Source organism: Xyrauchen texanus, chromosome 50, assembly GCF_025860055.1.
Source record: "Xyrauchen texanus isolate HMW12.3.18 chromosome 50, RBS_HiC_50CHRs, whole genome shotgun sequence".
Lineage (NCBI taxonomy): Eukaryota > Metazoa > Chordata > Actinopteri > Cypriniformes > Catostomidae > Xyrauchen > Xyrauchen texanus.
The window spans coordinates 15014031-15031304 of NC_068325.1; the positions used below are offsets into that span (position 1 = coordinate 15014031).

Below are 17274 nucleotides of genomic sequence, written 5' to 3' on the forward strand. Positions count from 1 at the left end.
ACTCAGCTTATCAGACCAGTATGTGTGTATGTATGTTAAATCTCTTGACACGGGCAGAGCGCATTTTATAAAAAGCCAATCTTTCCCACTTGTTTTTCGGGAAAAAACATGTGAAATTATAAACATGTAATGGCCTTTATGTAGACTCATAATTTATATATGTGCATTACCCTAATGCCATCAGCATTGGTTTCTATGTTTCTAAGCTTCTGGTGAATGCAATTTTTTTTTTATTGATAAAACAGATGTATGTAACAGATGTATCATAACTCCTATGCTTAACAAAAAACAATCACTACCTGGATCTGCTTAAGTTAGGATCCTGACTAATTACTCCAAATACTGCGGTAGACATTGTTGGAGCAATCGACTGACCAAACATTTTAGAAAAAGTCTCAAAGATCGAACCCCAATCGTTTAATAGCTTCGGACATGACCAGAACATATGATATAAAGTGGTTGGCGATTGTTTGCATCGGTCACTTGTAGGATCAAGATCACTCCTGATCTAAGCCAGTCGAGCCTTAGACCAATGGAGGCGATGTATAATTTTTAACTGAATAATTGTATGCCTAAGACTGATAGAGGATGAATATATTTTTGGATTGCTTTGTGCCATGTATCATCTGATATTTGCTCTTCCATTTAATGTTTTTTCTTTGAAATGTTTTTTTTTTTTGTATTATTATTATTATTTATTAATGGATATTGTCAAAAGAAAATCATAGTTTGTTGAAGTTACCTTATTTTGAATTTGTGAATATAACATAAAACAAAATATAAATTTCACGTTCATGTCATACTAGTCATTTTAACATACGTTTAAATTTACAAGTAATCGATTCTCAGTTTTTTGTGGGTTAGTGTACTCTAATACAAAATCACTCGAAAATGCCCATCGCTAGTGGCAAGGCAAGTTGGGGCTGGGCAAACCGGGCTAGGGTAACCTTTTTATTTTTTGCGCTCTTTCTCTATTGCTTATCCTTCCTGCTTGCAGTTTTTTCTCATGTCGTTCTCAATTTCAGGTTTCATCAACATGTTCCCCATCTGTCTAGTGACTCATTGCGGTTCCCAGAAATTATTTCATTTTTTTCAAGTCCTTTTTATGTAATATGCATCATTGCAAAAAAATGCTGCTGCTCCAAAAAACATTTTGTTTGCAGTAGCGCATCTTCAATCTAAAACCCTTTCCTTCCGAGCTGCTTGGATAGTCCGGTCTCAAGTGTGACTGCACAGGAATTCTGGATAATCCTTTTGGCTTTCCAGCACCCACAATCTTATAATGTCTGGCGGCCAAAAAAAATAAAAGGTAAAAAAAATCCGGGGGACGATACTTGTGAAAACAATGCTCCAATCTCTGGAGCTTCACCTTCCATTGATACTCCAGAAAGGCCCGTTTGTATTTCTAAATTAAGTTTCTGCCTCCTTTTATGGGCCTTCGTGTTCCTGAGCCCACTGTGTAAAGGCCTTTTGAAAGCAGGGTTTTAACACACAATTGGATTACAGCAAAGCACTTGGTGAGAAAGCGGCGGGTTGGGACTGAGGACCTACGAGTAGTACAGATGGTTTAGCGCATGCATAATGAAACAGACCAGGCGGTGTATGTGTGTGTGTGTGCCCACCCCACACACCCCAAAGCCCTCAGCCTGCCCTGGGAGAGGAAGAGTTGGGGTGGGAGATGAGAGAGAGAGAGAGAGAGAGAGCGGCAGGCCAGGGGGTAGAGCTCTCCAACCCAACCTGCCTGCTGCAGCAAGCCGGTCCTAATGATCTAATTAAGGAATCACCTCACCGACTAATTCACTGAGTGCTATGACATTACATCCGCATTCCTACCAATTTGTGTGATCTGGCTGCATTCAGTGAAAGCTTGTTAGTCACTCTACAACGCACGTAAGAATCAAGGCACAACCTGAGCTGACTCAATTAACCCAAACTTGTTTTCAGTAAAGGCCAAAGTACACTTTGGTTTTCCACGTGTTGCAACACATTTCGCCATTAATACAGTACGCATGTACTATCTGCGTGCAGCCCAGTTTTTTTAGATGTGCGGATAGTACATATCTGCTTGCGCCTTTTGCACATGTGCCTGGCATTCACTGTACTGAAGAGTATAAGAAAGCAGTCATAGTGTGACAAACGCATCGGGGCTCGCAGTGCAGAGCACTCAAATGTGCGTGAGATGGACCGGCATGCGGAAAAACAAAGTAAATTCTGGCCATTATTAAATGAGACAGTTGCCAAGACCCCCTTTTATTGGTTGGCATTATCAGTTATGGTATGGTGAACTGTAGTCGGGACTAGTGCGCAAAACCTTTGCATGATGTTTCTGACCAACAGAGTGCTACATGCACAGTCCAACCAGGCCGCATTCGGTGAAAGCTTGTTACACTCGTTCTACAAACCACTAAAGGATCAACAATCAACCTGAGCCATATCAACTAGTCCAAGCTTGTTATCAGTTGTCAAGAAGCCCTTTGATTGGTCGGGGTTTCCAGGTGGACCTGAGTCGGTACTAGTGTGCAAACTTTTAGCATGACATTTCTTTCCTACTTATTCACATGGCGTTACGACATTACATCGTCGTTCCTAGTGGTGTGTGAGATCCGGCCGCACTTTGTGAATGCTCTTACAGTTGTTCTACATTGCATGTAAGGATCTAGAAGCAACCTGAGTCATCTCAGTTAGTCCAAACTTGTTTTCATTTGTCACGATGCCCTTTTGATTGGTTGGGGTCTCCAGGCAGACCAGAGTAGGTACTAGTTTGCAGATTTTTTTTTATGACGTTTTCACCTACTTATTCATGGAGTGCTACGGCATTGCATCTTCATTCCTAGCGGTGTGTGAGATCTGGCTGCACTTTGTGAATGCTTGGTACAGTTGTTCTACATTGCATGTAAGGATCTAGAAGCAACCTCAGTCATCTCAGTTAGTCCAACCTAGTTATAAGTTACTAAACGACAGTCATTAAAATTTCCTTTCATTACACGGTGGACTGTTACCTCAATGGCAGGGAATGTTCGTCACGTGAGATCGTGCAGCCACATGTGGTGCAATCAATTGTGCAATAATTAATTCTGTTGTCGAATCGAGGCGGAATAACACTTTTACTGAGTCACTCCAGGTTCCTTTTCTTCTTCAAACCCGGGCAGTGTTCTCATCTTTTTGATGGTGTGAGAACAAAATTAGAGATATGCAGGGACTATCCCTCCTTTGTCTTTCAGACCATGGCCCAAAGAGTGGCTTGTTATGCACTTGTATAGAGGGTTTAGGCCCTGTGAATAGCCCTGTTTGTGCACGGTATTTAGTTGTTTGTTGTTTAATGTCTTTTTTTTGAGGGGTTTGTTTATTTCAGGCGGGAGGTTTTTTTGTGTCCTTCGCTCTCTGAGGGCCCTCGACAGGGGGTAAATGCAGATGTGACACACAGAGTCTGGGTCTCACGCCTCATTTGCATATTTAATTAGCAATGGGTGCTGTGTGTGAGAGCACTTGGTCTACGGAGGGCAACTGGGAGAGTGTGTGAAAGTCTCGGCACACACACCCACCCAGCATCCGGTATCTGCCCCCTCATTGTGCTTTCACATATCTCTGGGCTGTTGCTGGGGGGGACATGTGTGTGTTTTTTCTTTTTTTTGGCCCACTCTTCAGATTGCCTTTGTTTTAAACTGTTGATGCAGATGGCAAAGCTGAGCTGAATGCAAACAGGGCTCTAAATTGTTTACTATGTCTAGGAGCAGATGAAGGGGCTGGCCAAACTTTTCTTTCATTTTTTTGGTGGGGGTTACTTTGCATTGCGCTTTCCCTCTTTTTATAAATTACATTTACAAATCCCATTTAAAGCTCGCACTTTTACATTACTTAATTTTCCTTGATTGATAATTCCATCGCACGATATGATTAAGAGAGAGAAGAATTTCTGCAACTAATCTTTGTGTAATTCAACCTTGAATCACCTTATTATGTTGCGTCTCATTCAGATACATACATTTTTTTTTTACAAATCTTCAATCTTCCTTGTGTTCGAAACAAGTCCTACTTTAATCTTAAATCTGCCTGTTTTGGTCTGATCCATGAATTAGATCCTGATCGAAAATTCACCAGTTCTGAGTCATTTTGTGTCGTGCTTCACAGCTTTTTGATTTGCGTGGATATAGGATATATTTCTCCCAGCTCAACTATATTATCCACAGTGGGAAATCAGTACTCACCCCGGCATCTATATCATTTTAAAGGGTATGTTTCTTGACCATTTTTTGGCAGTTGTAGAGGAGTAAAAGAGACCGTGTCGGGACCAGGCGAATGTTACGGAAATTCCTTTACCGTCTCAATGAGAATCATTGCTATTACAGCTATTACAGCACTGTTCAAGAGCACTTCTTGGGAGATATTGGAGCCCATCAGATTTATAGGGCTTTTTTATGCAGTACACCCAGGTCCGAAGGCTTTCATTCTAGACTTATTTCCATAAGTGCTTTGGCTGTAAATAGCACACTCAGTGTGAATTCACAACCCAAGTCTCTCCGTCGGCCTAACCTACTGAGCCGCGTGTCAAGAGGACATTGGATAGGCTACAATCAAGCCCTTTCTGATAACTTCCCTGTGCTTCTGAGTACTAATATATGCTAAAATTTACAACATGCATATTAATGTAAATTCAAACAAATGTGTGCTATGTTTAATGCCCAGTAAGACAGGAAGCATTTCTTTTTTTCATATAACGTATGCAGTTGTCTGATCTCCACTGTAAGTGTCTGGTCATCTACCATAGCAGAGTCTTCTCTTTTGAACCGGTAACACAATGGCCTCCTGCATATACACTCACCTGCAGACTAGCACAGGTTTGGCAACCAGACTGCATGGTCAGCACGCCCGCAGGTGATTCCCAGTGACTTTGGACAGAAGTTTGACATCTGCAACCTGAGCTTTGTGAAGAGTCTTAACACCAGGCCGCACTGAGGGTGGGGCAATGGGCAACTTATTTTAACAAACTGTCAAAAACAAAGAGCAGAATGATTTTTATGTGTGGTTTATCTGTTATGGAACTGAGATCTCACTTTCTCTCTCTCTCTCTTTGTGTTTCTCTATCTACAGATACAGGGCAGTCTGAAAGTCCGAACCAACCCAGTGAAGGCGACATGAAGGACCAGCCAGAAAACGGTGAGTCTGCCTACTTACATTTCCAGTCAACAAAACTTGACTACCCCCTTTATTTACACCCTTTATTACACATCTCACTGGAAAATGTTATTCTGATTGGTCAATCACGCCATTCAGCATTCTGATATTTCTGAATAAAAACCACACATCTGGATAGTGGGATCAGACCATTCATCCGGGTTTTGCAAGTAAACTTTTCTACTTCTCATATCACTCTGTGATCTCTACAAGTAAACGTGTTTCTAGGATCACCCCGTCAGTTTTTTGCTGTAACGACCGGATGACTGTACATTATCGCTTACAAACATCAGCAGAATTACAAAGCATTTTGCTATGTCTGAGCCATAGCCTAGTGTTTTGATCATGTGCATTAGGCTTGTGAGCCTTGGTGTTCATGCTGGAGAAATGCAGGTTCGAATCCGCCTTCATTGTGTCCTTATCCCATTCCTCCTCTCTCTTCCCAGTTATGTTTTGTGTAATCCCTTTTCACTCTCTCTTATGTATAATATATATATAAATTAATATAAAATATATAATACCCAGGTTAAAAAAATGTATTAGTCTTTGCATAATTTGTTCGTAAAACCATTCTTGCATTCAATTTAATGCAACAATTCATTTATAAATGCTTTGGGGAAAAATGTACACAGAAATTAATTTTGCTCATGTTTCATGAAGCAGGCCTCTTATCTTTTTGATGAATAACAGAAGTTGTGATTGGCCGGGTGAACTAGAGTCAAACGTTTTGCATGACGTTTCTCCGCCAGGAAACTCCAGGACCTTTTTCTCTGTGGTTTAAAAATTATTTTTGTCCACTCTCAACTCTCTCTTCCAGTAAAACAGTGGAAAAAGCTACAAAAAATATATAATACTCAGGTAAAACAAAAAAGGATTTTCTCAATAAATCGTTAGCCAAACCATTCTCGCGTTCAAATCAATGCGACAATTTGTTTATAAATGGTTTTGCGAACAATTTACTCCGTTATGCTCACATAAAAAATCGTAAAAAATCCGTTATGCTCATGTTTTATGAAAGCAATATTGTGAACTAGCTTAGTATCTTACTAGCTTTAAAACCAGCTTAGCGGTCCCCCACCAGAGTTGAGATCAATGTAAGCTGTCCGATTGCGTAAACCCAAGAGAGGTGATTACTCAACTGTGGCGTGTTCACATAGACGTATGTAAATACAAGTGGAGAGTTTCCAGCGTCGACGTTCGTCTATGGAATTGCTCTATGTGGGTCCTTTAAAAACAAACACAGAGCAGCAATTCCGCCAATTTTGTATCTGTTTACAAACTATTAGCAGACAATGAAAAAGTGTTAACTGATTGAACGTTTTACAAAACATAAACACAATGACTTAATGGAAACATCCGCCTGTTTGCAAGAGTTTATCATTAAGAAAATAATGTCAGAAAGTCCTGTTTTATTCCCCTGTTTTATTCGAGCTCAGTTACGTTTGTGTCCCTTAACACTTGATTATCAGGCACATTTTCCTTCTAACTTAAAGATTATCACAGATGTGCGCGATGGAGCATGAACTATTATTTCCACGCCCTTGTGTGTGACACCAACATTGCCCTGTTTACTCCGATGAGAGGATACAGACAGATGGGTGTGTGCATCTCTCTCATCCTGCATGTAGCTGATATTATCTTTTCATCTCTCTTTCTGTCTCCCTCTCATTGTTGAACTGAAGCTCACCCCTAACGTGTGTCTTCTGGTTAGATATTGGCCTCATATAATCACTCCACTAAGTCATTTAAAATGAATCTAATTTGCACATTATTTAAACTTGCTGCTTACAAAGAACTCAACAAACCAATTGCATTCAGCATCATTGATGATACTTTTAACCCTAATGTTGTGTTCATTTTCACCTGGACAGTTTTTTTTTGTTTTTTTATGAATTGTATTTTTACATAATCCAATTGGAATAACATTTCTTGATTTTATTCACATATCGTATGTGAAAACACACAACAAATGTGACCATTTTCTTGGTTTTATTTCACTTTCTTATACTTGTGTTCCCTGTCAAAAATGATGACCATTGGAAATGAATGAATTAGACTACAAAATACAGAAATATTAAGTGTTCAGGATTATCCCAATCCTTTAGATGAGCACATATGTGAAGATTCTCGGATATGTGCACACACACACACACACACACACACACACACACACACACACACACACACACACACACACACACACACTCATTGGTGCTCATAACTATCATTATGAGGACTCTCCTTAGACATAATGATTTTTATACAGTACAATCTATAGATTATATCCCCTAAACCTAAGCCTCACAAAAACTTAAAAAAAAACAGTAATATTAGCAAACTATAGTTTTGGCAAGTCAAAGTAGGACATCTACTTTGTGCATGACACGAGTCATTTTTCCAAAAAAAATTACAGACCGATTGTTTCACTTTTAATTGATGATATACAGTTTACATACACTAAATTAACTGTGCCTTTAAGCAGCTTGGAAAATTACTGAAAATTATGTCAAGGATTTATACAATTAGCCAGTTAGCTTCTGATAGGAGCAGCACTGAATTGGAGGTGTACCTGTGGATGTATTTTAAGGCCTACCTTCAAACTCAGAGCCTCTTGCTTGACATTATGGGAAAATCAAAAGAAATCAGCCAATTAAATTGTGGACCTTCACAAGTCTGGTTCATCCTTAGGAGCAATTTCCAAATGCCTGAAGGTAACACGTTAATCTGTACAAACAATTGTATGCAAGTATAAACACCATGGGACCACACAGCCATTATACCACTCAGGAAGGAGACGCATTCTGTCTCCTAGAGATAAAAGTAGTTTGATGCGAAAAGTGCAAATCAATCCTAGAACAACAGCAAAGGACCTTGTGAAGATGCTGGAGGAAACAGGTAGACAAGTATCTATATCCACAGTAAAACAAGACATATATCAAAATAACTTGAAAGGATGCTCAGCAAGGAAGTCGCTGCTCCAAAACTGCCATAAAAAAAGCCAGACTACAGTTTGCAAGTGCACATGGGGACAAATATCTTACTTTTTGAAGAAATGTCCTCTGGTCTTATGAAACAAACATTTTACTGTTTGGCCATAATGACCATCGTTATATTTGGAGGAAAAAGGGTGCGGCTTGCAAGCCGAAGAACACAATCCCAACCATGAAGCATAGGGGTGTTAGCATCATGTTTTGCTGCAGGAGGGACTGGTGCACTTCACAAAATAGATGGCATCATGAGGAAGGAAAATTATGTGGATGCATTGAAGCAACATCTCAAGACATCAGCCAGGAAGTTAAAGCTCAGCTGCAGTTGGGTTTTCCAAATGGACAATGACCCAAAGCATACCTCCAAAGTTGTGGCAAAATGGCTTAAAGACAAAAAGTCAAGATATTGGAGTGGCCATCACAAAGCTCTGACCTCAGTCCGATAGAAAATTTGTGGGCAGAACTGAAAAAGTGTGTGTGAGCAAGAAGGCCTACAAACCTGACTCATTAACACCAGTTCTGTCTGGAGGAATGGGCCAGCAACTTAATGTGAGAAGCTTGTGGAAGGCTACCCAAAACGTTTGACCCAAGATAAACAATTTAAAGGCAATGCTACTAAATATTAACAAAGGGTAAGTAAACTACTGACCCACTGGGAATGTGATGAAAGAAATAAAAGCTGAAATAAATCATCCTCTCTACTATTATTCTGACATTCCACATTCAGAAGTGATCCTAACTGACCTAAGACAGGGAATGTTTTCTATGATTAAATGCCAGGAATTGTGAATTGTGAGTTTAAATTTATTTGGCTAAAGTGTGTGTAAACTTCTGACTTATAAATGTATATGTTTAAAAAAGAAGTACAAAAAGATCTAATGCAATATCTTGGGATAATATATGCAATATGAGAGATTTATTAACAATCTTAGTGGGCCGGTCATTTTTGACCAGAAACACAAAAGGTGTTAGCACAAAACGAACACAACACAAGGGATAAGGATTTTTTTGGTGCTAGACAGCATCCACTCCCATTTGATTTTTAATTTTTGTTAAAAAAAAAAACTAAAAAAAACAATAACATCAGGGTGAGTAAATTATGACAGAACTGTATTTTTGGGGATTTTTCAGTCCATCTATGCAGTTTTTCAGTCTTTGAACACTGCATTGCATTTCCCTGTTCTTCCAGCATTTTGCAAAGGAGCGGCACATTTTTCAACACCTTGTCAGGTTTTAGAAGAACGTCAACACATCTTAAAAACACATCTTGAGACACCTGCATTCTGTTGTATTAGTTGCGTTGCATCTAGCTTTTTTTAATCACAAGAATTTGTTCAGCCTGAACAGCCCCTAATCTTTAAATACGTGTGAAACATAGCTAAAGGGCCATCTCTTGAAAGTACTATGGGTAACCCCTGGTCATTCAAATAACGTTTGTGGTTCACGCCTGTGTAAACACAAACTTCCACCTTTTCCCTGTCACCACCTCAATTTCACATTTTGTTTCTCTTCATTTTTTTCTCTCTCTCGTTCCTGATGCAGGAAAACATGACCAGCCTTTTTTTTTCCATGGCTTGTTTTTGCTGGTAAACCTTGACCTTTGTACTCTATGCTACGTGCACTTTCACAAAGTGGGCTGCTGTCTTTCTGGGATGAGGCAGCCGTTGCACAGTCCACAGTCTATTAGATAAGGCCAGAGGATATCCTCTCCTTTACAAACCCGAGACAGAGAGGAGGTGAGAATCCATAACAGAGAGAGAAAGAAAATGGAAAAAATGTGAGAATGAAAAAGAGAGATTCAATCAGCACCCAGTAAATACAGTAATGTTACCTCTCCTGAGGCCTGTATGTGGGTAGTTGGCATGATACTGCATACTCTGCATACTGCAGTGTGGCATTCTAGATCTAGAACTATTTTAAACAACATTTTTTTAATTCTTCTAGTATTATCACACAGTATACATGTGATTTCATAACTTCAAGTTTGTTGAGATGCTATCTGACTATTTGTACTTAGACATTTATTTAAAAACCTAATAGCTGATTACAAATGTTACTAATGTAACAGAACTAATGTAATGTAGTAACTAATTTGAACCAAAATTCTTGACATTTGTCAACTACCCCAATACTGTAAAATAACTGTTTGCCGCCTCTCTAAGGACCATATATATATAGTCCTGTGTAGTTACACACTGAAGTTTGAGTCAAGGCATTGCTCTTGTTGCTGCGTTGGAGGCTTGCTGAGGTCTCACTGCTGCTGTGAATGTCGAACCCTGGCCCCTCCTTACGTATATATGTGTGTGCGTGCAGAGATACATTAGACACAGCTGGGAATGATTATCCGCATTGAGATATTGAAGCCCTGCCCCTTCCCTCGCCCCTGCCTCCCTATACGAGGCACTCATGGAAATGCCCTCAGTGAACTCCGGGTGCATATGCTCCCTATACTGGAATTCTAGTGACGAAGGCTCCTTCGCTCACCCTCTCACTCTCTCTCCCGTCTTTCTCGCTTCTTCTCCGCTCCATTGCATCATTCCACCATTTTCCAAGTAATTGTGTGCCACACTTCTGCTCTGTGTTGTTTCACAGTATGTACAGCTGTTTGGAAACTTAAGCTATGTCCGAATTCCCATACTTTTACAATATGTACTGAATTTGATGATTAACTTCTAGGCCATTAATAAAGTATGTTCTTTAGGCAGGCAGGTGTATAGTAAATATACATTCCAGGACATTCTACATCAGGAAATATTGGCATTATTTTTTTTAAACGTATGTTTGTGGACCTTCGGCATGCTAACAACAATACAATACAATACATATGTAAAATACTTGAAAAAACAAGTACAATATATCCTCAAGGAACAACTTTCTTGGTAATTGTAGCACTTACACTTAAAAAGAGCTTTCCGACTCGCAGTTCGTCAATGTTTTTTTTAGTTTAAAATCGAAAAAAATAAATGTACTCAAGTTTTGTTCAACAAGTATGATATATCTATGAGGAACAACTTTCCCTGACCTTCTAGCGTTTACACTTGAAAAGAGCTTACCAACTAATGTTTTTTTTGTCTGAAAATATTTTTGTTCAAATTTGTGACAAATGTACTCAGGTCTTGTAAAACAAGTACAATATATCCACAAGGAACTACTTTCTTGATACTTCTAGCACTTTAGGCCCCAATATACTTACATAGAGGTTCTCATTCGTTCTTCTTTCAAAAGGAAGTTTTAAACAGCCGAGCAACTGTTTACTGTTTCTGAACATTCAGACACATGCTTTACTGCTGTGGGAGATGTTTAGAGGAGCATTTTAATATGAGGACGCTCAGTAAAACCATAACTAATGCAACATTAAAATGTGTTATCAATGACTTTATGCCTCATTCTATGAGTGGACTTCACATGAGATCAGTAAAAGAAGCTGTTTTAACCACTCAATGTATTAAAGTAATATACTGTATATGCAGTAGAAAATGTTTCATTTGACTTGTTTACATTATTAATTCAAGACATGTCCTAAAATGCTACACATGTGCAGATTACACTCTGTTAGTGTAATTTAAGATGACACTGATACTATTACAATAATGAGTGTATAAAAGTGTTAATGTGTAGAATAAAGATAAAAGAAAGATGACAGACATATCTTACTTTGGGCAGATGTGTAAATGGCTTTCACTGCAGATGGCACATGAGTAAATGGGCACTTGAGAGTATTTGAGTAGATTTGATTCCTTTTGTTGACTAATTAAACCATACAAAAATCACAGGACATGGTCTTGGAACATTTCTCTACATGAACGATCATACAGAAGTAGGTACAAATGCACCAGCTCGCTAATAACTCTACACGCCGGTGTGTTCTTGTTGTCTGATTTTTTTCTGACTGTACAACATAAACACAATTAGCTGTCAGCGTCAAGGTAGGTGGAGCTCCAGGTCACATCTACCAATGATGTGGACCAATGGCAGTAAGGTGTTAAGTAGTCAGATAGAAGTTTTCCTAAAGGTTCGCCCAGACGAGCTGTTGCGAGCCACCGAAATGAATGCAAAAGCAGTCTTTTTGGCCAGATCTCGTTCTAAATGACATCACATCCGTTCGTTCTTGGATTTCGTATGAAGTATATTTGGGCCTTTACACTTGAAATGAGCTTTCTGACTCGCAGTTAACCAACATTTGCTAAGTTCAAAATCACGAAGAAAACTGTTTTATCTGTCTGTTTTCTTTTCTTTTTTTTTAAATCGTGGAGGTTTTGTTCAGCAGGTACATTATATCCACAAGGAAAAATGTCTTGGTACTCATAGCACTTACACTTAAGAAGACCTTTCCGACTCAAGGTTCTTTGACTTTGTTTTAGTTCAAAATGTTGAATCGGACGTCTTCTCAGCTCCCGTTGCATTGTGGGATAATAAAGTGTCCAGTGGATGCGCACATCAGAATCTCAGCGAATGCAGTTCGTCGTCCAGATATATTTACGTGTACAGTTTCATGAATATTGTGCAATTATTTGACATACTGCTTTTTGCATACTGTATAGTACAGAAGTACGTATATTTAGAAGTGGGTTTGACTTTTTGACACTCTTTCTTCCTTTCTCCCTTTCTGTTGTTCACTCTCTCGATGTCGACATCTCTCTCTAGTGAACTGTCCTGTCGCTTTCTGTTTTGTAACCTACCTTGACTTTCTTCCATTTACTCTCATCTTTGACCTCTAACTTACATTACCCCCTTCTAATACCCCGAACAAACTCTCTCTCTCTCTCTCTCTCTCTCTCTCTCTCTCCTTTTCTCAATCTCAGGGGCATCTGTGCAGGAATGCTCTCTGGGTTTGCAGTCTTTTAGCTCATGTCAGCACTTTCTCTTGCAATGAGCCGTAGATATTACCTCTCTCTCTCTCTCTCGCTCTCTCTCTCTCTCTCTCTCTGTTTTTATTATTCTGCCTGTCCACATGCTATACGTCTCCTCATCCAACCAGTCAAATCTAAACTCATTTCTATTGTTGGTTTTATAGCTTGCCAGCCACCGAACAGCAGAGGAAGCCATTTATTAGCTACATCACTTCTTCTCCAGATTCATCTTGTGACCCTTTTTTTTCACCTGGTCGGGCAAGCTGAGAAATTTCTAAGCATTTGATTTCGAGTAGGCCCTGGTGGAATCTTCAGACTTTGTACATAGTTTCCGGGGGGGTGGCTGTCTGCAGATTTCTACAGAATGAATTTAAATATGGTAAAATGTGTTAAACCAAACTGAGAATACTACACTCTTATAGAAATATTATAAACATTTCCAGAATATTTAATTAACAATCAGACAAGGGGGAATGTGTGGGAATGAAATTTGTCAAGAAAATGTCCTGGTCATATTTATCCCACAAATTTCTTTAAAAACAAATGGGATGAAATTACAATTTGCATAAAGAAAATGAAGCCTACAATTATTATAGCATTAAAGATTCTGACAATATTTTCAGGACACTTAAACAGATTTTACCCCTCACTAATGTATCCGGACATTTCACTTTTACTATTCCCATTGTTCTCAATGATGATTCTCATTATTGTAACATTGTCCTTTTTTACACTATTACAGTAAAAAAGACAACCTAGTCCCATAACATTACCATAACTACATTTTTACACCTCTTATTTATCTTTTAACACACTATTGGTTAGGCTTAGGTTAAAGTTTTAGGTTATGGAGGTATGTTTAATAAATAATCATCCATCTAGGCCAAAAATTCACCTTAAAAACCTTGTATGGTTACAACATAATTTCACTCATTTTGTGCGCCCCCCACTGGACATTTCACTGGGAAACTGCAGCCAAACGTGTAATGAAGCACAACATTTTGGTTCGCAAAAAAGTTGCCATTGTCACGTAAATTTCATGAGATGCTGTTGTATAATGATTTTTCAAATTAAAATCAGCAAAAATAAAAGGCGGTATCACGTGAGTACTACTATGATGTATAAACACTTAATAGTTTAAATAATACTTTCTATTTTAAATTACCGCATTGCGGTAATGAGAATTGTGCAGTAAAATGTGCGTCATGAAAATAAGATCACAATGTAAAAAATCTTAATGGTCCTAAAAATAAGCTTCATTTTCTAGATGCAAAATATGATTTCTTATTTATTTATTTTGGAGTAAGATAGGACCAGGGCATTTTCTTGATGGGTTTCTTGAAATAAGTGTTAAAGATAAAGATATCTCACCGGTCTCTGTGACATCTCTAGACTCTGTAAACAGCAAACAAAAATGTATCCGTGGACCTCAGACAATGATGCTTTCGACCTGTCAATCATTTAGCATGTTCTCAATATTATTGTAGCTGCAGCGAATTATTGAGACCTACCGCCACTTTTAAGCCATGTTCATAACACTTGTAAAATCATAAAATCATGCACTTTCTCGGTTTTTGTATGCTGATTGAAGGCCCCTCATTTGTGTGTGTGTGTTGAATTGGAAGCCTTTGCTCCACTGTTATACTGCACACACTCAGGGGACCAAATCCAGATGTGTACTACACTCCGTGTCACTCTAAACACTCCCAATCCCCTTTCCTACTTGAGGGAATTGAATATGTGTGTGCCTTTTTATTTAACTCTGACTTGAATGTTCTTTTTCCCCTGTATTTTCTTATGCTCACAAATAACAGTGAATTCAGTCCTAAAACAGTTCCTCTCCTCTTTTTCATTTTGTCTCATAGGACACCTCGGCTTCCAGGACAGTTTCGTCACATCAGGTGTCTTCACTGTCTCTGAGCTTGTGCGAGTCTCACAGAGTAAGATACTCCTCCACTCTGATCAAACACAAATACAATACCACAAATCTACGCCATTTATACCACTTCACTCGATACTCATCTTTATCATGCATTTGTTTATTTTGATTACCCAGATCAATAACACTTATGTCTATACTTCTTCATGCTCTTCTCACTCTTTTCAAAGTACCACCACATACTTAAGCCATCTAATTATTTCAATAAATGTCTCTTTAAACCCTTTAACTTTAAATGAGAGCACTGCTGTATACTTCTATATTGCTCTATACTCACTTTTCTGGTTAAACTTTCAGAATTTGATGCATTAAAATGAAATAATTAATGTGTTATTTAATAATGTAATAATTGTCAGTTTTCAAAGCTATCATCAAGGTTGTGTTTGATTCTCTTCTTCTCCTGCTTAGCTTTATGACTAGCCTATAGCAACTTTAGTGGGCCACAGGGCAGACAAACTTTAGTTTGGCTATAGGAGAGAGTGTGTTTAGGGCAGTGAAGTTCTTGTAGCACCAGTTCTGCCTATTGTGGGAAAGCCAGCATCAGATTGTAGCTCCTTAGCTTAAGCACACTAAATATGGCCCAAAGGCAGGTTGAGGCTAGTGATGAACCGATGTGCAGGAGGAAAATTTCTCTGGTTTCTCACTGCTGTTTTCAGAACAATGGGCTGAATCCACTATCCCTCCACTCATTAGAAATCGAAACACCTGCAAAATGCAGCAGTCAGCTGAAAGAGTGCTTCAGTGCAATGCGGATGAACAGTACTCGGACTCAAAGTTTTTTGCTGTTTTTTATATAAGTAGGTCCAGTGGAAAAGAGGCACCAATGTGGCAAAATCATTGGGTTGTTAACCAAAGACATAGTGTGCACATGGCCTAAGGGGCCGTTCAGGCCAAACGTGTTCTTGCTAATAGAAAGCTAGATGCAGCAAAAATTTTTTGACAGAACAGTTGTCTAGAGATGCACTTTTAAAAGTTGCCATTCTCTTTAAGCCTTTGAAACATTTAAAAAAAACATGGTGCTTCTGCTAAAAACGCAGCGAGACATGGTCCAATGTTCAAAGACGTACATGTTTACCTAGAAAAACTTTAGAAAAAGAGCACAGACAGATGCAAAAGCACATTTAGTGTGAACTGCTTTTAATAGAGGATGAAGAAGGTATGTAGACTGTCCCAAGGAAACGGAGCATGAAGGGAGGGTAGGAGGGAGTTGAAAATGTGACCTTTAAAAATTGCAGACGTCCACGGTGGAGAGTGACAGAGCGCAGCGCAATCCATACGTGCCTGTCGATACCCGCTAACAATAGCCGATCCAAAACGCCTGTCAGCACTCACTGGATCCTACTGATCAAAGGTGCATTGATCACACTCCTTCGTGACCTAATCCCGGGCGAAGGAGAGAAGAAGAGAGGTGAGACGGTGTCATGGGTCTGGGCAAAGAGCCCACTGTGGTCTCACCTTCCAGTCTGCTTTTAAAAAACCCTCATGGCACCTGTCAACGCAAAGACAGCGTCTGGAGAGAACAAATATTTGGGTGCCACCACATTCTGGCCATGTAACAGGAGACGGGTGGAAGGAAAGAGGGGTCACTGTGAGTTAAGCATGTAGGTGGTTGAAGAGGGTATGATGGATCAGGCAAACATGCCATGTAGAAGATGATGAAGCCTTACCATGAATGAGAGCAAGAGAGAGAGAGAGAGACATGAAAACTCAGATATTAGCTCAGCCAGTACTGTGGTGCATCCGAAGTCCTGGCATATGATGGCAACAAGATTAAGGAATATGCATAATTGATCTAGCTCTGCAGAGAGATCGGCTTTTATCCTAACATCTGTGACACACTGAGAAGAAAGGCAAACGCTGGGTGGCATATGCTGTATGTTCAATTCAAATCAAAGTGTTCTCTCTCTCACTCCCCCTCCCCTTTTACCATCATTCTCTTTATCCTCCTCTGCTTTCCACAGTCCAGTGGCTCTTAGTCAGCGGGGGGTGCTCATGTTGGTCTAAAGAGCATATTTCTCTTGAATGGCCCACACAGTGCAAATTCACAACTGACGTATTCATTTAAGGGTGAAGGCCAATGTACCAACAGGGATTTGATACCAAGAGGGTGTTCATGTCCTACAAGACGTTGAACATGACAGTCAAATTATGATACACACTAATATGGGTCATTAACATATTTATGGTTGTTTGCCTGAAATGAAAAAAATTATACATTTTCAAAAGTTTAGCTAAACTCATGTCAAGTTCATAGAGATGTAAACTTTGTGTCCATCTTGGTGACATAAACCTTTAAAATATATGTATAGTGACTTAAAATTTCAAG

The 17274-nt window shown here is 39.2% G+C and overlaps 1 protein-coding gene across 5 annotated transcripts in view; it reads left to right on the top strand.

Annotated features, from left to right (window-relative positions):
• nfia (nuclear factor I/A) overlaps positions 1-17274 on the top strand; it is a 209017-nt gene that overhangs the window by 139680 nt on the left and 52063 nt on the right. For all 5 annotated transcript variants that reach the window (XM_052123535.1, XM_052123537.1, XM_052123538.1 and 2 more), the window contains exons 3-4: positions 5089-5154; positions 14875-14949. In XM_052123535.1, coding sequence (XP_051979495.1) covers positions 5089-5154; positions 14875-14949 — 141 coding nt within the window. The remainder of the gene's footprint in view (positions 1-5088; positions 5155-14874; positions 14950-17274) is intronic.